General features: G+C 41.6%; 4 protein-coding genes across 4 annotated transcripts in view; 2 read left to right on the top strand and 2 right to left on the bottom strand.

Annotated features, from left to right (window-relative positions):
* Positions 1-13,393, bottom strand: part of LOC6497749 — a 38,756-nt gene extending 25,363 nt beyond the window's left edge. The window contains exons 1-2 of the mRNA XM_001961392.4: positions 12,567-13,393; positions 1,489-1,834 (exon numbers count right to left, since the gene is read on the bottom strand). Coding sequence (XP_001961428.3) covers positions 1,489-1,654 — 166 coding nt within the window. The 5' untranslated portion in view covers positions 1,655-1,834; positions 12,567-13,393. The remainder of the gene's footprint in view (positions 1-1,488; positions 1,835-12,566) is intronic.
* LOC6502442 (male-specific sperm protein Mst84Dc) lies at positions 8,799-9,311 on the top strand. Its single transcript, XM_001961393.4, has 2 exons — positions 8,799-8,954; positions 9,008-9,311. Exon 2 carries the CDS (start codon positions 9,024-9,026, stop codon positions 9,210-9,212), a length of 189 nt encoding a protein of 62 aa, XP_001961429.1. The 5' UTR covers positions 8,799-8,954; positions 9,008-9,023; the 3' UTR covers positions 9,213-9,311.
* LOC6497748 (male-specific sperm protein Mst84Db) lies at positions 9,547-10,382 on the bottom strand. The gene is made up of 2 exons (XM_044716010.1): positions 10,056-10,382; positions 9,547-9,993 (listed from the first exon to the last, which is right to left on the bottom strand). The coding sequence occupies exon 1, from the start codon at positions 10,380-10,382 to the stop codon at positions 10,218-10,220; it is 165 nt and encodes a 54-aa protein (XP_044571945.1). The 3' UTR covers positions 9,547-9,993; positions 10,056-10,217.
* LOC6497778 (keratin-associated protein 5-3) lies at positions 10,841-11,631 on the top strand. Its single transcript, XM_001961397.4, has one exon. It carries the CDS (start codon positions 11,127-11,129, stop codon positions 11,556-11,558), a length of 432 nt encoding a protein of 143 aa, XP_001961433.1. The 5' UTR covers positions 10,841-11,126; the 3' UTR covers positions 11,559-11,631.
* Positions 13,394-20,623: the final 7,230 nt, after the last annotated feature.

The following is a 20,623-nucleotide window of genomic DNA, read 5'->3' as shown; positions in this document are numbered from 1 at the left end:
CCAAGGGGCTGGGGCAGTGGCCACCCGACATGTTGCATAGACTTTCGGATGCGTTAGGCCGAAGAGCAATGGAAAAGTTTTTCCTTTTTCAAGGGACTTTCTGCTTAGCCCCCACATACGATGCAGTGCATTGTTTATTGTTTGGCCCTCAATACGATGCTACATACATACGTCCAGGAAGAGCACTTTCCCTTTGCAAGCTCCTTTGTGTGCATTTAGCATAAATTAGAAAGTATCGATCGATCTGCGGTGAAATTGAAAAGGCAACTTTGCCACAACCCAAAAAGTTTCAAATCAATAACAGCCAGGGAATGTTTTCGACTAAGCTGCTAACCAACTGAAATTGTAATTTCGATGAGTACTGGAGGGGATTGCAGAACCGAATGATATTGAGCAAGAAGGAGGAGAGCAAAATAAATAAAAGTTGGGCCCTGCCACGCATTGGGTAATTGCAAGAAAATCTCATTTAATCCCAACAAATGCGACTTCATCACGCAAAAAATTATGAAATATTCTTCGTCTCTAGGCAGCAATTGCTTTCGTATATAAGGACTCTCTCCACTGCCGTTGAAGTTAGGTTGCCTTTTTGTTTTGCTTGTTTACACATCGTCCCGCTCGCGCCTTTTGGCTAAAAACAAAAAAAAAATGGGGAAAAAGCCAAATATAGCAAGCAAAGATGGCAGTCAGAAGCATTGGATGGATATTTAGTATCGTAGTTTCTTTTGCAACATCATCATTTTGGTTTTTGGTTGCGGAGGGACTGGGGTAAGGCGCAATGAGCTGAATCCGTTGAGTATTGAAGCTAGGGTGGTTTGTGAAATTCTACCATTGAAATTGTTCACAACCTATGAAGCGAATAAGACAGAGCGAGTTGGTGGCCATTTTGGAGGACCTCCAAAATTGTACTCTTTATAAACGCTATTTGATGTGCTTTTTTAGTAGAATTAAAACTCATTAAACACCCCTCGAATTATTTAACTGCTTCCTTGGCTGGCAGGCTCCCTTGGGCCCCTTGGTCATCGTTTCATGCAGATGAATGCGCGCATTTATGAAAAATGTTGTTGTCATTGCTGCTGTGTTGTTATTATTGCCGCTTCTGGCTCTGCTACATCTGATGAGAAATAATGTTTGCGGAAAAATAAGATTTGTTTATTTTACGAACGATTGATTTCGTCCTGCCTCGTCCTCTCTGCTCTGTTTATCCCGCCCCTTCCGCCCACGTTCCATCAAAAAGGACACTTCGCCCACCCATTTGCAGCACTTGTCCGTGCTTCATTTCGCGCGGCTTAAAAATTAATTATCGCCGAAGTCGGGGATCCAGCAAGGACTCTAGCCTGTCACTCGTAAAGCCATCAGTGTCATTTGTTATTTTGAGGTCTTGTTGATCTTTTTGAAATCTTTCATCAAACTTTCGGCTGTCCTCAGAATTAGCTGTGATTTGAATCTGGTAGACTGCTCTCGACCCCGTTTAAAATACAATTCACTTACCAGGCACCACCATGAGCAGCAGTATCATGGCCAGCCAGCAGAAGCGGCCACGCCCAGTTTGTGGTCCAAGTGATGGTGCTGTGGCCATTTCTTTTCCCCTCCGCCTCATGCACTTGGCCATTTGTATGTTGCGGATGGGCGGCTCTTGTTTAGTGGTGTTCGCCATTGGAAAATATGTTTATACTGTTGTCTCTCTGTATTTGTGTGCCCCCTTTCGGCTTTTTTACTTTCGAATTTCCTTTGCTCCGACTTTGGCCCTATAAATATATATTGGCCAATAAATGTCAATTGAATTCGGGTTTCTTCTGGGCTCTGCAGTTGGGATTACTCGGAAGCTCTAATCCAGCTGTAATTGAATAAAAAATTAAAAAAAAGATTAGAATAGGCTATTTAAGGGATTTAAAAGATAGTTAGGAGCCAATCGAATACTGAAGAATACATTTTAACTTTTAGTTTATAATTTTATATTTATTATACAGGCTGGGACTTTTGAAAACTCCCCTCCATCATCATTGCACTTTCTATTTAAATTACCACGATTTGAATTCGCAACAAAAACACCAGCAATGTCATTGGTTTTTGATTGCCATATAAATAATTCAGTAAAATTAATTTAAATAATAGATTATTTGTTACCTCAAACTCCCTTTTATTGGCGGTCTATTCACTATTCTCTACATTGTGGTTTGGACTCCCCGCTATTTTGCAAAACAGTGATTAATACAATTAACTGAAGTGCTTTAATTAAAATAGCTTTAAACACAGAGACTGAGTAAACACGCATTGGATCTGTTTGTCGCAACTCTAATTCTCGGGTCCGTTTCACAAAGTAATGAAAAAATAGCAACATTGAAAGCACGAGAAAAAACTAAATCCACAGAAAAAATATAAGGAAATGAAAGAAACAAAATACCTACAGAATTTTATTTTTATATTTAAAAAAATATCAGATAGTCCCCAAAGCACACTGCTTTGAACGTCCATTGCCCATTTTACCCATTTTTTTATACTTTTTTGTATTGGTTAACGACCAATTCCTAATTGTCTTTTGGTTAAAAAGAGAAAAAGAATCTTAAATCTTTGGTTTAATTATTTTTCATTTAAATAAAACTCCCACACATACACAAAACTGGCATCAAGGACTCCACATGTGTAGGTCCTTTTAAGGGTTTGTTTCCTCGTAAAAACTTCTTTTCTCTTTTGCTTTTCAGGAGCGGCATTGCTTTTGGCAATGTTCTTCTCGCCTTGGTTCGCATTCCGCTTTTCCTGCTTTCCCACTTATTTGAGACAAAAGTGTCAGGAACTCCCTCACCCACACATCGTATTTAACAAAATCCTCCCTTTAGTCTTATTTACAGTTTTTTTTATAAAGCGGACAAGCTTTCTCTTAATACTCATTTATCCTTTACCATGGCCATGTTGTGTCGTTAAGGATTAAAAATAAAACGGTTCAGAATAAGTACGCCTCAAGTGAAGCCTAGTGATCAACCAGTTTTTGAAGAAAAATATTTTTTTATTGCAGACTTTTTTAGTTTAAGATATAAAGAACTTATAGTCTAATTACGAAAAACCAAACCAAAGTGCTCCAAAGACAACGTAGCCCTAGTAGACTTTTTAGATACGTTCTGCACGAAAAACTTTCGAACGAAAGTGGAAAGAAATTTTTTCCCTCAGGCTGCATTTAAGGTAATGAGCACATACACAACACAATTAAAAGCTGATTGCTAAAAATGCAATTCCACGTATCTTTTCCTCCGCTGTGCACCCATGAGAACATACGTTCATAATTGTTCGCCAGGACCTTTTAAGCTTAGAGTTGGCAGTTTGGACACAGCATGCAAAGCATTAATGCATTTTATGGCCCACAGTCGAAAGCGGGAAAACATTTAAAAATCAAAAAACACGTGCTAAAAGATAAAATTAAATTTCAAAAGAATTTCGACACTTCCATACGCTTTAAAGCCCTACAAATTTTTTGTTTAAAGCCTTGAAGCATATTTAAATTTCCCTTGGGTCTTTGGGTAACGTATTGTTACCTAATATCATTAAAACTTTCATTTCCTTTGGGAAGTGTCTTTGTTTTTGCATTTCATACAGTTCATTGGCCTTGTTGAATTCCATTCCCAATCGATTTGGCTTTATTCTTCCCCTATTTACTCTCCTGTCTTGATTACGGCTCACTTGCTTCATTCCGCATTGTGGTATTTGGATTGTTTTCACATTTTGATTCCATAGTACTCTCCGGCTCGGGTTCATAGGTGAAATTGAGAGCAGGACGAGTATGACATGCATTTTTGTACCGATTTGCTTGCCCGGTTTTGTGTGTCAAGTGGTGAGGCTTGCTGGGGATACGGATGCATGCAAATATTTACGTCCATATGCAAATGCCCAGGCATGTGTATCTCAGTGAAAGTAACCACAAACTGCAATTACAGAGCCTGTGAAGTTTTTCCATCAGATTACCGCCAAAGTGATAAGCATAAGCCGAAAGCTCTTGAACTTAGATACGAAATATATTTTTCTTTGAGTCCAAAACTAAACTATTTATTTTATACCAGAATTCCTAAAATAGAATAAACACCAACCCCATCGATATAATGGTAGCAAAAAATCAGGACCTTGTTGAAAAATGGCTACAGCCGGCTTCAAATAGTAATTTATTTAGTACTCTCTTTTCCTTAGTCCCAGCAGTCCGTGGATGCTCTTTCTTTCGCAGGAAGATCAATTAACCCAAGCGGGCATTGTTCAATAACTCGCCAACAAAAGCCGTTCAAATTCAGCACCCACCTGGCAGCCTGTTTTCCTGGCAGTCTAAAACAAGGAAAGCTGTTCTCAGTGTGCTCATGTCATCGTTGTCGTGCAGCTGCCAACCTTTCTTAGACCGCAAAAACTCATTACAGGCATCCCCTCGCCCCAGCTCTTTCCTTCGGCTCCACGCTCTCCTCCCCCTCCCCCTCTCGCTCCAGCCATTGTGTTCTCGTTGGGGCTAGCTGTCTCTGTCGTTCGGTGCGTTTTTGCTATTTCGCAATTAAAACTTTCATTAAAGTAATTAAAATTGCAACAAAATAAACAAAAATACAATCGAAATCTGCAAGGTCTGGCCCAATTGGGGTCGAGGGGGGGCTGGGAGGCGGATGAAAGGGGGCTGTGGGGCGTGGGGCCGTTGTGTGGGATCTGACAGACACACAAAAATGCAGTTAAAAATGTACGACAAGGGGGCGGGAGGGCACCGAAAACAAAGACAGAAGTGTGACAAATATAAACAGGAGTATAAATAAAATGGTAAAATGTTGAGGGCATCGGGGAAGAGCAGGGAGGGCGGGCAGGGGCATAATAAAATGTGGTAATTGTAAATAAGTGGAAAATGAGTGCCGGAGCTGGCAGAGGCAGGACGATCGAGGCGGGTCTATTGCATTTGGCGGGATAACATTTTAAATTCAAATTAAACGACTGACAAAGCCACAAAAGGATTGACATGAAGTTAGTGCCCCCGCCCAGGACGACAAAAGTGACAACTTGGCTAAAGGCAACCGCAACTCTAGTTGGCAGCTGTCGTTGTTGCAGGAGCATTTTCGCATCTATTGTTTTATTTGAGCTTGGAATTTGCATGGAAAATAGGAACACAAAGGCGTGAAACAAAACTTAGATTAACCATTCAGGCTCATTTGAATTTTTTGAAATTCTTAATTACTTTCTAAATACTAGACGGACAAGCCAAGAGGGCACTCTTTGAACAAAATAGCGAGGGAAGACTAGGATCTAAGGGAGTGACTCCTACCAGTTCCAGCGTGCCTAAAATAAAAGATATCCTGCGGAAACCGAACGAATTAAATGGAATGTTCCAATAAACCTGCACCCCTTTGTTATGCAATACGAGTCAGTACTTTATTTTTATCCCTAAAGTGGTTCGAATTCATATTCATATTTACAACTTGGCATCAAACGTGTACACACTATATGGGAAATTTGATGCCTCAGCCGGCACATGTGGGGTCCGTGTCTTCAGGACGGAAATAAAAGATTTTACAAGACATTGCACAGCCAACGCTTGGAAGATGTTCCAATGAAATTTTCCGCACATTCTCCGCCAGGCAAACAACTTAGCCTGACTGCTGCCTTTCCCCACCGCCTGCCCTGCCAAGAAACCGTTTAAAGGCAACTTGACACGCCGGCAAATAAAATCTAAACTTCTTAAAGCAAACCCTCATCTCTCTCCTCGGGGGCGGGGATCTGCCAGTGGTAGATGAAGCTAAAAACGAATACGAATACGAAAAGCTCTAAAAAAAATGATAAACGCTTCAACTGATGACACATTCAGTTTCACACACGAACGACTTTCAATTTACATTTGATGTTTTATGTTTCGCAGCATTTACCAAACGAAAAGCGAAAAAAACGAAAAACGAAAAGTGAAGAAAAAGCGACTGGGAGGCCAGGGCCGGGGGCCGGCAGGAGCCGGGAAAAGGAATAACTCATACGCACCCACGCACATACGGATTGGCGCCCGACGTTTGACGCCGCCTGGCAGCTCAACGCACAGAAAAGAAATAGCACAAAAACCCACAACCCAAACCGAGAAACTTAGCAAAGCCAGTCCTGGGAAGGAGTAAAGCTGGCAGGAGTGTTCTAAAAACGGCTGCGGTGCCAAGCAGGCGACCAGGCGCGGCACGAAAGGGAGCTCGGCCAGGGAGATTCCTCTGATGTACCCTGTATTTAAATTAACCTCAAGGATTTATTTCTTAAGTATTGGAAGAACGGAATAAATATACAACAGAACTAAAGTATTAAGTATTTTAAAACTAGTATTTTCGAAATTGTCATTTTCGAAGTAAAGAATATTTTTCAGTGTATCAAAGTGAGTATAATTATCAACATAAGTTACAAAATTGGTGTGCTTCTGAGGGAACGTAATTGGATGCTTCATTTTATGTGTGCCCCTGTGATTATTGCCATTTTGGCTGTGAGATCCTGCTAAATTTTTTGACATTATTAGAAGATTATGAGAAGTTACAGAAATAGTCTTCAGTAGAAGGAAAAGAAAACATTTTAATTAATTTAATTTAATGGTGAAAGCATATGAGACATCTTTGCTCTGGGAAATGCTCATCTTCAAAGAAAACTTCCCATGAAAACGATGGCGAACAAGAGCACACGAATATAAATTTCATATATATTGAAAAGTTGTCCAGAAAACTTTTCAATGGTCACTTGGAAGCATTTTCGGAAACCGATGCTTGACAAGTTGCCTCTTTTGAGATCAGCCACAAAGGCCCTTCAAAAGAAGGCCCACAAACTAGGAGCACCGCACTCAGCATGCGGTCAGCAAAAACAAGAAAGTAAAACAAAAGCACCCAAATAGCAGTTTGAGCAGGAATTGCCCATAACGAGCACTTGACCAGGGACAAAATGTTGGCAAATGATGGCAAAGTTCACAAAAATTGCCAACTTCTTTTGTATACCTTTTCAATATGAGTATCTGTTTCCGTAGAAAATAAATTTAAAGCATTCGAAGGCAAAAAAGATGCACTTAAAGACCCCACATTTGTCTCAATGAAGGCCGTGACACATAAGTAACATCAAGTTCCTTTTTTTACCTAATTTATACGATTTACGCTGCTCGTCTGGCCGTCCGGGTGGCCTGGTCTTTGCGGTCCCCATTCGTGTCCGGGTCCGGCACTTGAAGCCGTATAATTGCGCTTATCTCTTGGCGCACACTCAAGTGGGCCGGCTCAATATGTTTTTGGAGTGAAATGAAGTGCCCATCGTGTCCACTTGGAAGAGGGAAAGGCCGAGAAGTACGCCCCGGAGGAGCCATGGAATCCCAGTAGAAATTGTTGTATTTGATTTAAAAGAAATACCTTTTTAGTTGAAGCCTCTCTAGTGGTTTACCCTGTCGTGTTTATTTTTTCCATGCTGTTTTCTTTTTTGCGGTGACATTTTTACACACTGTGTGTGTGCGAATGGTTTTTTATAGGACGGATAACTTTTTGGCATCCGACCAATGAGATTATCTTAAGTGGGGTGTTGTCTAGGGGACTAGGAGGAGGTGCGGAATACTCAATTGCAGTCTTCAAGTTTATTTTCCCTTTTTTCCTAGCCAGTTCCGAAATGAGTTTCGCAATAGTTTTTAACTGTCTGTGGCCTGTGGCTTGTGTATCATCAAGAGGAGCACTTTTGGGGCTGCTCCTTAGGTAAATCGATTCGGGTTTTAAAAGAATCAAATGAATAAATTACGCAGAACTTAGAATCATCATCGAAAGAGAGGAAAGAGATTGCGCACCCTTATTCACGTTGAAAGGAAAATATTATCCCAAATTAAATACCTTTGACTTGAGAATCGCAAATCCTAAAATATTAACTATACAATACGTATTTGTCTCCAATTGCTCGAATGCATTCGACTCTAATTCCTCTCGGTTTGTTAAGCTAATGTTCTTTTAACATTTCATTGCACACAGTTAGCGTAGTAAAATTCCGATTTCGGAGCTATAAACAATTCCACACTTTGCTTTAAGATTTTCTTTAAAGGATTTGAGTGTTTGTTTTCACGGCCGAGTGTAATCAAACGTAACTCTGCTACCAAGCTTAAATCTTTCCCCCGGATTTCGATACGACCTACCCCGCCGCCCGACTCTCTGCCTATCGGTGTGAGTGCATCTTTTGAAAGCCTCAAGTGTGAACACACATTATAATAAACGCCTCAATTGTTGTGCAGTCATGTGTGTAATTTATGTTAAGCTAATGTTCAGGGATCGATGAGCTTGTCAGCTTTTGTGAATCACAACACCAGCAGACCCACACGCAGGGGTCCTGCGTCCAATATCCTGCCCCACCCGCAGATGCCTAAGCATTAACCTCCCGAAGCCAGAGGAAGCTGCAAAACGACGTTAAGGTTGCTTCGTTGAGTCTAATAGACTTTCATGTCTGCCACGACATCGACTTTGACTCAGTTTAGAGTGAGTCCTGCGAGAAATCCTTTCGGCATCTACTTCACCCTTGCGTTGCCGTTGGCTGGTGCTATCCTCCCCAGGCTCCTCGGTTTTTTTTAGACATGTTTCAATGATTTCTTATTTTTTGCCACAGGAGCCGAACTGTTGCTCTGCTGTTTAGCCCTTAGAGAAATTCAATTTTTTTATTTGTCGCTCGCTCACTTGGCCTGATGTTAAATCATCGATGTGTGAAATTTGTGAGCTCCACCAGGAGGGGCAGCTCCGCCGTCTTGACTTTGATCGATATTTAAGATTTTCGTTTTTTATCAGGGCTTAAATTTTATAGAATCAAGTAGGCTTGGAAGGGAACTGTCTACGGCCTTGGCCTGAACGCTGTGGGGTTAGCTCATTCCAGTTTAGCTTCTTGTTTTGTACACAACCATAGCTCTCTTTTTGAAAATCAACCGAAATCATTTAAAAATTCCAAATTCTAAGAAATTTGGAAATTTTTTTTTAAATATCTCTTGCCCACGAATTGTAAGTTTCATCCATTACGCACTGTATCGCTTACTATATGTGTTCCATTTCAGAACACTCCTTTGGAAAATGTGCTGTCAAGCAGCGTGTGGATCGGTCTCTTACGCCTTGTCCTACGGCCCTGTTGGACCCGCGCTTCCGGCCATGAACTACTCGAGCTGCTGCTGCGGTCCAAATCCTCCTTGCGGTCCCTGGACTTGCCCGCCAAATAGATGTTGCTGTGCAGGCGAGTGGGGATGCTTCGGACCATTCTACTAAGGATCACTTCCGCGCGATTATGAGGCAGATAATGCAAAATGGGTTGGGAAATTGGGCTTTGGGATTGTGTACAAAACAATAAATTTTCAGTTAAGCAAATCTGTAGTTTATTATTTGTAAGATTCAATAAAGACGTATGTCCTCAAATAATCACTATTGATTTAAAAGCTACATATTGATTCTGTTTCTCATTACACTTTAATTCAATAAAATGTTAGCTTTCAATAAATGAAATAAAATTCAATAAACGGTCTGAACTAAAATCAATTTTAGCAAACCATAGCAGCTTTTAAATACATTTTCAATTAAGATAAAAATAAATTAAACCAGCAAATTTCTTTTTAAACTTTTAATTTTGATAATGTAGAATATTGAGACACTATTTTCTGCAGTCTATCATTGCCTATTTTTTCTCTGGGCTCTCTGGTTTTGACACCAATTTCGGATCGGATTTTGGTTCAGATTTTGGATCGGCTTTTTGTTCAGTTTTCGGCTCAGCCTTTTCCATATGGTTCCCATATTTTTGCCAGCACAGATTGGCCTCCTTGGGAGCAAGCACATGTGGCACGTAGCAATTATTTGTGTTCTTCTTGCGGCTTGTGTCACGGACATAGCACTTGTCGCCTGGGCCGCACGGAGTGGGGATGAAGTCGCGACCAGTGTACCGGAGTGTTGACAAAGGTGGATTGTTGCAAGCCAGCTCATAGGAGGCACAAGCCCAGCCACCGCACATTTTGATTGCGGTTTGGCAGTTGAACTAAAATGTGCGGCTTCGAAGAAACTAAAGAAGGAATAGTGATGTCCAAATGAAGATGTCCTCTTTTAATAAATAAAAACTTACACCGTTCTAATGGGGAGGTGTTCAGCCGGTAATGACTAGACTGAGACTGAAAAGGTAGTGTTTCCTGATGACAGATCTTAATTTTCCAGGCCTCCTTGTTGGGAATCGCTCTAGGAGGCATTTACCACCAGATTGGGAGACGGCTGTGGCTAAGTTCCTGGAGCCTAGCATCCGCCACAGCATCCCCCACAGCACCCACCGCAGACGGCGCAGTCGTCGTTGGGGCCGCAGGGGGTGGGGGCAAAGCAGCGGCCTGTGTAGCGCAGTGTCGAGTTCCGCGGATTGCAGCACGCGATATTGTAGGAAGCACAGGCCCAACCGCCACACATCTTGAATTTTTCGGTAGTTTTGTTTGAGGTACTTAGCCCAGGAGCCAAAAAAAATCGAGTGGTTTAGGCCGAACGAGAGAATGAACTGATGTGAGGAGAGGTCAGCCCAGCCGGATACGCTTTTCGATTTGACAGCCGTTGACAATCGATCCGCAGCCGCCTTTGGCGACAAAAAAATCTCTGAAACCTGCCTACTGAGAAAAAATGCAACGCAACAGCGGATGCGAAAATCTGGTGAGTCTGACCTAGTAAACAGAATTATATAGAGGACGCCAAATTATTTTTAACGAATTTACTGAAACAAACAATAAAGAAACACTGTTTTGCCACAACTTCGTACCAACACTGCGTATGCGTAATAAAGTTAAGTCCGCGTTGCGTACGCAGTTTATTTGAGTTTATTAAAAATTATTTGCAGAGAAAGTGCTTGTTCCAAAGAATCAAAACTTGAGATCCAGATCGAGAGAAAGTTCGAACTCATTTTAACACATTTGCTTTTACTCATTTGCCAAATAAAAGAAAAAAAAAAGATTTAACGAAATTGCAGCAGACGCAACAGCGTCTACTCGTCAAGAATTGCCAAATTTTCCAAGTGATTTTGCAAAGAGTGGCGTTCAAAAAACGAGCTAAATAGAACGCTGGGCTTTGAGAGAGCCCAAGGATTCTTTCATTGTCCGGCGTATTTAGCACGTTTTTTGCGGCAAGCGTTTTGCCACAAGTGGCGGAAGATTAACCAATTTAGGGATGAGTTGTGCAACACCCCGTTGTCGACCGCGTTGTGGACCCTGTGGACCCTGCGGCCCTTGCGGACCCTGCGGACCTTGCGGACCTTGCGGATCATGCGGACCTTGCGGATCATGTGGACCTTGCGGACCATGCGGACCCTGCGGACCTTGCGGACCCTGCGGCGGTGGCGGTTGTGGGCCCTGTGGTAGCTGCTGCGGACCCTGCGGCGGGCCATGTGGCAGCTGTTGCGGACCGTGCGGGAGCTGCGGTTCCGGGCCGTGTGCCGTTGTATCATACCGCCTTAGCTGCGGGCCGGTGGGCCCGGTCCTGCCCTGTATGAAGTGCACCTGCAGCGCATGCTGCCCCAGCAACTGTGCCCCTCCCTTCTACTTCGTGCCCAATAAGTGCCGCAACTGCTACGAGTGGGGCTGCTTTGGACCGCTGTATTAGTGTGCTTGCTGTTGTTGCACTTTTGATGGAACTTTTGCTATTTTTAATGCAATAAATTTACGTGTCAGCCAAAGTTGCATATTCCCTCCTATTCAGCTACTTTTTTAGTTCTCCCTGACAGGCTAACAAATGACCGAGGTCCAGTTTCAGGGTTGCCAAACTTTGCGCCACGAAATCATTTAACATTCGAACTTTTGTGAGCCAGAAAAGCATAAAAAATAGAAATACTCGTATAGCTGCGAAAGTTTCCCTTGAATGGAGCGGCTAAAAAAACAATACAAAAACGGGTAAAATCTGAAAATGACTTGTTTTGGTTTTAGACACGGCTTGGCGGGATGTAAAATTTTTTGTGAAACAGCAAAATGCATATGCGTGTAGAAACTTTCCAATCTATTTGGCTACAAGCCGTACTTATGTAGGTCATGGATCTGACAGTTCTGTTGCCACCGCTTGTTGTATTTTTTAGCACGCCCGAAAAGCGAAGACTGGTCAATTGAACTGTTGGTCAACGGATGGCGAGAAATGGTAAAACAAATATTTTCCTATTAAATTGCTTTAGTTAGTCCATTTATTTGAAGGTTTCTTTGTTCTCCTCTTTTTCCAACAGTTTAAGCAAAATTGAATTGAGTGTGGCGGACTATTGAGAAAAGAACCTAAAGGTAGATCTTGCCAAAACTTGATCACTGTGTAAGCTCTCCAAAATTTTACCAATATTATGTATTTACTATATGATAAGTGTTGCCAAAAGGAAATGCTACTTAAAGCAATGAACTTAAAGCAACTTAAAAATGTAGTTTAAGTATCGCACAATATTAACAATCATAAAAGTCAATCTGCACCGGCAATCTGAAACCAACCAGCCCACAAACGTATCTATTTTTTAGCAGGAGGAGTTACAAACACAAAGTACAACGAAGCAGATATTATCATCACCTAGTGGGAGCTCTCAGATAAAAGCAACCCCGGCTAGGATTGCAGTTCAGATTCAGAACCAGATTCTCGACCTACCTTTTTGGGGAGCTGGAAACAAGGTAAATGTTATGACTGCCGGCGATTGTTGTCTCTGCGAGCTGCTGTTGTTAGTATTGTCCCGGCAATAAATTAACTTATTTTAGCACGTTACACGGGTTTCCACGCACACACTCACACACCGACACTAGCACATGGATGGAGTTCACGGAGTACGTGGAAGCGGGGTCCTCGAAGAACCACGTCGGGGATTCCGAGACCGTCCAAAAAATATCTCGCACTGGAGCTCGGAGCTTGACCTATGCCAGAGGCTCTCAGTTACGCTTTTTGCGCCCGCCGCTCAGGTCCTTGCTCCCCGAGTGTTTTTTGGATTTTGCACACTTCTCACATATTTTTCATAATTTTGTGCGAACAAATCGCGTTGGGCCAAAAAAACGTGTGTGTACGAAATAAAAGTTTGGCGAAAAGTTTTGTTTGGTCCTGTTTCTCTGTTCGGTGTGCAGTGTGCTGTCTGTTTGCCTTTTGTTTTAATTTTGGTAGCACTCAAATCTCTGGTGAAATATTAATTTTCACAAATTCTGACACTTTTAGCCGGCAGTTGTTTGTCCACTGATTTTGCTATTTTGTTTCAATTGCGTTTGGCCATTAGACTGGCTAATTCGTTTCTGTCCGCTGGCTATTATTTTGTGTTTCTGCGGTTTGTTTATACGGCTATTATTCAAATTGATTCAAATATTAGCTTTCGCCTGCGCTGAATTTGCTGTCGTGGTTGTTGTGGCTTCGTCCTCGTGTACGGTGGCAGCGGCAGAGCGACCAAACGATTTGGCATTATCAATGTAACTGAAGCATCAGCAGCAGGAAGCTGTCGGCACTCGCCGGAATCCCAACAACAGCGGCTGCCTCTGGCAGAGCCGAGTCCGATGCTGTTACGGGGCCAGGACTCGGCCGAGCTCGTATCCTGCCGAGGAGAGCACAGGATAAAGAGCACTCGGAACTGAACGAAGCCCAGGCCGAAGCCTGCTCGTCGCAATGTGTTGCCAAGGGAAATTTTACAAGAACAGGAGAGAAGTGCCTGTAACAGGGCCGAAAGAGCTTTCATTTTCGAAAAGCGGGTTATTTTTACTTCGTCAGGATGTTGGTGGAATAACAGAGACTTGTTGGAGGTTGGAGGATGTTCTGACTGAGTTTTTTTTTTTTTAACTGAAGCTTACAGACTTTTTTCAGAGATGAATTTATAATAATAATAGATTTTTTACTAGCTGTATAGTTTTCGAATATTAATATTTGATGAAAAAGTCCACCGAAGATATTTCTATTAAAAAAAAACAAAAAATAAAAATACAAAGCCACAAATCAAAGACATTTTAATGCGACGGTTGGGGCAGCCAACACGTATTCGAAAGTGACACAGTTGGTATCTATGCATTAAATAGGTTTCATAAAATTTCATTCAAAAAGCAAGAGTATGAAATGCGAGACTGAAGGGCTACCCTTTGGAGACAGCGACCAAAGTGGTCAACAACTAACGGAAATAATGCACAACATAGAAAATGGAAACCATATTGACAAGATAAAACATCGGAGTGGCGATAGGCGGCGGGGGTGGGTTGCAGCATGCAGCAGCGGTTGAAACATAAAGCAATAAACAAGAAAATACCAAATGCATACGAGGCAGCAAACATGACAGGCAGCAGCAAACAAACCAAAGCACAGGGACCAAAACATGACTGCCAAGGGGAATGATTCGGATACACATGTACATGTATTGAGTGCATGTACATATGTGCACAACACACAAATACATACACATATGCATATATAAATAAATATATGTGCATATGTGTGGGGAAGGATGCTTCGGCTAGACAATAACTGTAAAATGTAAATATTAATATTGTCATAATAGACAAGACAAGTGGAAATGCCGTTCTTGGGTGTCCTGTCTGGCAGCGATGATGATTACAACGATGATGACGATTGGTCCAATAAGACGATCATGACGAGCAACCGCAAAAGTGCCGTTAAGCTGCTAGACGACAGGAGCGTGGAACGCAGTGGACACGAACCGAACCGAATACGAAATGTCAGCTCATTTCCGGTTGCTTAATTTGAAATCGTTGTGCCAAAAATTACAAATGAGCTGACAATGGGACACCAAAGAAACCAAACAAGCGAAAAATAACAGAACATGCCAGACAGGGAGGGGATGGGGGTCTGAAGCCGAAGGAGCGACGGAGAGGGAGCGGTAACAGGGAGCGAGCGACGGAGGGGCAAGTAGCGCAGAGTGAATGGGAACAATAAGCACAAAATAGCAGCGTCTAATACGCAAAATAAACGAGGACTGACCACAGCATGCCTGGCAGCCGAGCACTGGACGAGCACTGGACAGCTGGGTGCAGTCCTCTGCCACGCCCCCACCGCATTCATCCCAAGCTCTACGCCCCCGCCGCCTTTCGTGTTTTACAATTTTAACGCACAACCTAACAAGGCAACGCCCTGTAGTTTAATTTTTGTCCTTTTGCCTCGATATGTGCACAAATTTCTCACACTCCCACTCCCCCACTCTCTCTTTACTCTGCTGGCCAGCACTCTAATCTAATGATGACAGCCGGGGGGTGGGAAGGGGCGAAAGCCTGCACTCAACCCCAGCATTGAATGTCGCTTCTTTATTGCGTATCCGCCCCGTATACTGCTGCCAACCCAGCCACCCACAGATGAAAGCCACAATGTGTCGAAAATTTGGTGCGTTCATCGTCATTCACCTTTCTGTTGAGTGCAGGCGATAAAATGTACAGCGGACACTTGCATCCCCTCACCCCTCACCTTAAAACACTACCCCCTCTCATTCCGCTTCAAGGACTGGTCTAGCTCCCTGAGTGCCGACTGGGAAAAGGAACTTTGTATGTGGCCAGGAGGTCCGTCTTGGCCCCTATCAAATGGTCAAGGGGAGTGCAGAGTTTGCGTTTAAAATTAAGAGTTGTTAATCTGGAAAGCTTGAGACCTGCAGGAATGTTACCAAATTTTAGTTTGAAGCATTCCAGCTTTTTTTTATACCATAAGTCAGAGTTAGGACTGATTAGATGATTAGATTAGACTGATGGTGTACTTAGAAAGGGTGACTAGCAGTATTGTACCCCCTTGGAAATTTAATCCCACCTTGCTTAGCGATTTCCAAAAACTTAATTAGCGTGCGTCAACTAATTGCCTAATTTATGCAAGTCAAATAAATGTCATGTCAACATATAATTAGTTATGGCGCCTAAAGTGGCGCAAAGCAAATGCGAGTGTGTATGCGGAATGTCAGCTAATTTATGCATGATTTAAATTCAGAATGGCATGCAGAGAGGGTCTTGGCAGCTAATTAAATTCTTACTGCGAAAAATTAAAAAACAAACAATGAAAATTACAAGACGATGGAAAACTATGCAACAGCAAGGACGTCTTGTCCTCCTCGAAGTCCCAGCTGCGGCCGTCTTCCTTTCGTTGGGATACTTCGCCCATAGTTTTGAGGTCATCCTGCAAGTCCCTGAGGATGGTCTTAATGTCGTCCGTTGACACTGATGTTGGACATCATAATTTTGTTATTGTTTTTGCATTGCATTACAGGCGACTCAGAAGCAACTCTTGCTGCTGCCTCCTAATCTATTGGATTAGCGGGAATTCAATTAGGCCGGGCCAAGGACTCTCCAGTTGCAGCCAGTTGCAGCTCTGCCTCCAACTCAATTAAACTGCGAGGGCTTCAACATCATCTGGCTCTGCCATTTGGATTCGCAAATATTCCGTGTGGCGCCGAAAAGAAAAAACTTTCCACGCGCGGGTTTCGCCACTGCTCGTCAAATATTTGTTCAACGAGCTAAACAAAAGATCGCCCCAATAAATCCGTGTCACAATCCAGCGATAAAATAATAAATAAACCTATAAAAGCTACCCAAATCATTCCATCTACTCACATAAAAAGGGCACAGGGATAAGGGATGTCGTAAAAAATAGTTGCAAATTTCAACCAAGTGCAAACACTGTTCGAAAGCAAATATTTACAACAATTTAAGCTTTGTGGCAGTCTCTAAGCCTGTAAAAAAGAATATCAGACCAAAATTAATAAAAAAATATCCATAAATGGTTCCGATAATTTCTTATCCTATCGCCGGCATAGATAAAACAAGGGCGATATGCAAACAGGAAATAAACATCAGGTCTATCGGTCTAAAGGACCATACAACTTTTTATTTTGATTTTAAGCCCTGTGACAAGCTTCTGTCAGCCAAATTCCTGACAGCTCTTCATTTTAATAGGCCCTACTACAACTTTCAGTTTCAGTTTCAGTTTCTGACTCCATTTTTTTGCGGAAAGCTCCATTGTTCTTTGAACAAAATAAGTCATAAATATATTTTGCTGATTTCTTATTTTCCACAGGGTTGCGAGAGTAACGTGCATAGTGGTCTGTGCGGGGTAAGGACAAGCAAAACACAAAATGGACTTAACCAAGGCACAAAGGGAATCCTGGCCGAAGTGTGCGGCGGGCCGGCAGGGGGAAGAAATAATTCACAAAGAATGAAACAGCAAAGAAAGGCTTACCATTCGCTGAGATATTTAAGTAGATTTGCTTGTTGTCTTTCAACTGTGTCCCGTTCCCATTCCCACCCACCGGCCGACCTCTCGGCGGGCTCAGACTTACTTTCATATTTTATAATTCCTTTCTTTTCTCCTTCCTTTATTCCAGTTTTATTTCATTTTATTCTTCCCTTTGGTTCGCATGTTTTCGCGCTTCCTTTTTTTCCCCCGCTTTTGTACTTATAATTTCTCACGTTTTCCTGCAAATGCAGCACAAAAATTTCTCGTAGTAACTTTTAATTTCATACCATTTAATTCGTTGAAAGCGGAACGCGTAAAAAGAGCAAAAAATTGGCAGCTGAAGCCTTGCCAAGAAAAAGAATACTGCAATTATGTCCGGGTGCGTGCGCTTGTGTGAGTGCGAGGCGCGAAGGAATTTGCCACAGGACACGCTTTATAACAAAAATAGTTTCCTTTTCTCCGTTTGGCGACGGCTCGCCAAGGAAAAGAGGTTGGGCGAGGTAACCATTTTTAAGTAGTATATAGACAACATACTATTTACTTAAGTCCTTGCCGATTTAATTTGAATTTGAACTTATGGGTTAGATTAATAAGATAATCTGGACCTGCCTTTTCTAAGCAGAATCTGTCCAGACTTTTAGGTTCCGGACAATTTTACCGAAATATGGAATAAACTACTTACATTGCGGAAAAAGCCCTAAAAATGGCTAATTAAAAGTTTTTAAGTGCAGAAAAATATTCAAGCTCTCGAAAATGTTCATCCAATACAGAACAAGTGTTAAATATTTAAAGGGTACAAGGGCTAGCTTGAAAATTGATTAAGTTTGCGCCATCTAGCCGGGGTAAACTTTTTTCGGGATGCATAAAACGTATAATGGAAAGCCAGAAAGGTGAGGCCAACTAATAAAGTTTGCGGTGAAAGTAGCTTAGGCCACGCCCACTCATTGAAGCACTTTACCGGAGGCAGCATAATTTGCACATTTGTTGTGTGTGAGTTGTGGGCCGGCGATGGGTTTGGCTCGGGGATACTTTTGCCTTGTTCATGGTTAAAGTTTTAAGACGTTACTTAACTGTTATGTGCACCGCAAGGTAGCACACACTGGCGCTCGCATTCTCGCAAATCACTTGGGCACGAAAGTGAAACTCGTACCAACTGATCCAACTTTTCTCCATACTTTGGAGGGCTTCTCTCTATACGCAACTGAGCAGCCAGTTCCTCATCATCAGCATCTCGGTTGATTTACTTGGCTCGCAGCACGTCGACCTCCTCATCATCGTTTCCAGGATTTTGCAACAAACTGCAAGCAAGTTGCAACCTTTTATGCGTGATGCAAGTTCCTTTGGGGCTCCACTGAATCGTGTGCGTGTAGCTTTACAAATTCAACATCTGGTACATAGAAAGAAGGTAAATGCTTTCGTTGTGTTCTCTTGCTATGTTCAAAAAGAATAACGTGCAGCTCATTGACTAAAAGTGCAGGAGGAATCCTTAAAATAAATCATTAAACTGTTGGTTTCATTAAATTGTTAGGAAAATATTCTTGAAAATATAAAAGATATCCCGAATAGCTTCATATTTTCATCAAAAAATTATATGTAATATATCCTCATTTTGTTGCCTTATTTTTCGCCAAAAAGATATATGCGTTGAGTATTCCATTGTACACCTTATAACTCTGGGAAAAGGCAGCCCACGATTAGGGTGATAAAAATACACAATTTCTTACATAAGGACAAACAACAGCAAATTGATGGTGTTGAAGTTGTTTTTGAGAAATTGCGCCACATCATCATCATCGACATCGCCATTCACACCGTCGACATCCAGATCAAAGAGGCTGACTATTTCAGCGGGGAGTGCACACCTCTTCATCCAATAGAATGACAATACAATTTAATATTGTCAGCAGCGAAAAATAACCGAAAACAATCTTCTTGATAAACTTTTCTTATTTTTCCCTATGCTTCGACTTTCGATATTTCATTTATCTTGTGAGTTGTTCGTTTTTGACTATGTGGAAATGAGTTTTCATAAGTTTCCAAGGTATTTGAGCTTTTGTCAATTTGTCAGTTTTCAATCAACTCGAATATCCATCTAAAGGACCTCGGCAATTGCGCAAATTGTAGTCGAATGAGTTTTAAGTTCGAAAGCCAACGGTTGGGATGGATATCAGCAACATGCTTTTATGCGAAACATTTACGAGAATCTTAGAGGTAATAAAAGTTTCTTCGGACCGTATTAAAATAAATTAAATTAATAATGTCGAGACAATCGAATAAAGGGCACATCAATTTATATAATGCGAATATCCGTCTGCCGTGAGTATTAATTTTGTAACGCTTCCCGAATAATCGATTGGTGGAAACATGAATGATACAGTCAAACAATTATCTCTTTGTTTTCACATTTATATTTTAAGCAAATATTTTTTCAGCCATTTCATAATTTTCTTTGGCATTTCGGATTTACGAATAATTTTTTCCGAATATTTTAGCCTCATTTAAATAATTTGTCAAAGGCATTTCCATACGCTCTATTAATTATGTGGCACTCACAAAACAATTTACCCAGTCCTGGATCGGTTTATTTTATTCGCCCCCTCTGTCCGCTTCTGTCAGCCCATCTCTATCGCACCGACATTATTCGCTTTCGCTGCATTATTTATGCTCATTTTATCGCTTAATCTGTTTGCCAATGTTAATTGCTGAAATTTTAAAGCCCAGTTTTTTAATTAGGCTTTTTCTACAAATGTTTGTTTGGAATCAAAAAATATTTTTGCCCCGCTTTGTTTATAATCATTTTATGTGTTTGCTGTCAAATGTTTAATATTTGCGCGTCGTTTTTATTTTAATTTTTGTGCTTCTTTAACAACTCATGTGTAAACCTTTAGCATATGCTTTTATGAATAGGCCAACATCCACACATATATACGATGCAATTATTCAATATCCCCGGTGTGCGGGCCATTACAAACTAAGCCCCCTGTGAATATCCCACAAAAATGATATATAATGTTGTGCAATATGATAAATTTATATCCAGAGTGTTGTGCGCTTAATTTGTTTATCTATGCGCGAAAATCAAACAGTGGGGACCCGGCATTTAATTGTAAATTAAATTGTCTATTGCCCTTAAGTGGAGGCGTTTATTGCGTTTTAATTGAGTAAGGCAAGATTCGAACCGGATAAAACAGTAAATAAATAACCTTTCCGTTTGAAATATCGAATGCACTTCACACACTCCCATTGCGCTCTAGAAACTCGATCCGAAAGCAACCTCGCGTGAGTTACTGCGCAGATAGTCCTGGCATAATAAAATGTTCATAGCACTGGCAGGGATTATACGACAAACCTCTATATAACCCACCAATAAAACGAACCCCTCTTCAGATGCCAAAAAGCTGCAACTTACAATGGAATGCCCTTGGAGAACAACATCAAGCATCCGGGCCGCCACACACATATGTAGGCATGCAAATTTGTATCAAAAAGTTGTTAAATCCTCATAAAAGGAATCGCGCTTGATG

Source organism: Drosophila ananassae, chromosome 3R (assembly GCF_017639315.1).
Source record: "Drosophila ananassae strain 14024-0371.13 chromosome 3R, ASM1763931v2, whole genome shotgun sequence".
Classification (NCBI taxonomy): domain Eukaryota; kingdom Metazoa; phylum Arthropoda; class Insecta; order Diptera; family Drosophilidae; genus Drosophila; species Drosophila ananassae.
Note: the sequence above shows the minus strand (reverse complement) of the source record. Positions and strands in the feature narration are given on the sequence as shown.

Bases quoted from the DNA above. Each gene is read 5' to 3' on its own strand.
- LOC6497778 (XM_001961397.4), top strand. From the start codon at position 11,127: ATGAGTTGTGCAACACCCCGTTGTCGACCGCGTTGTGGACCCTGTGGA.
- LOC6497748 (XM_044716010.1), bottom strand. From the start codon at position 10,382: ATGTGTGGCGGTTGGGCCTGTGCTTCCTACAATATCGCGTGCTGCAAT.
- LOC6502442 (XM_001961393.4), top strand. From the start codon at position 9,024: ATGTGCTGTCAAGCAGCGTGTGGATCGGTCTCTTACGCCTTGTCCTAC.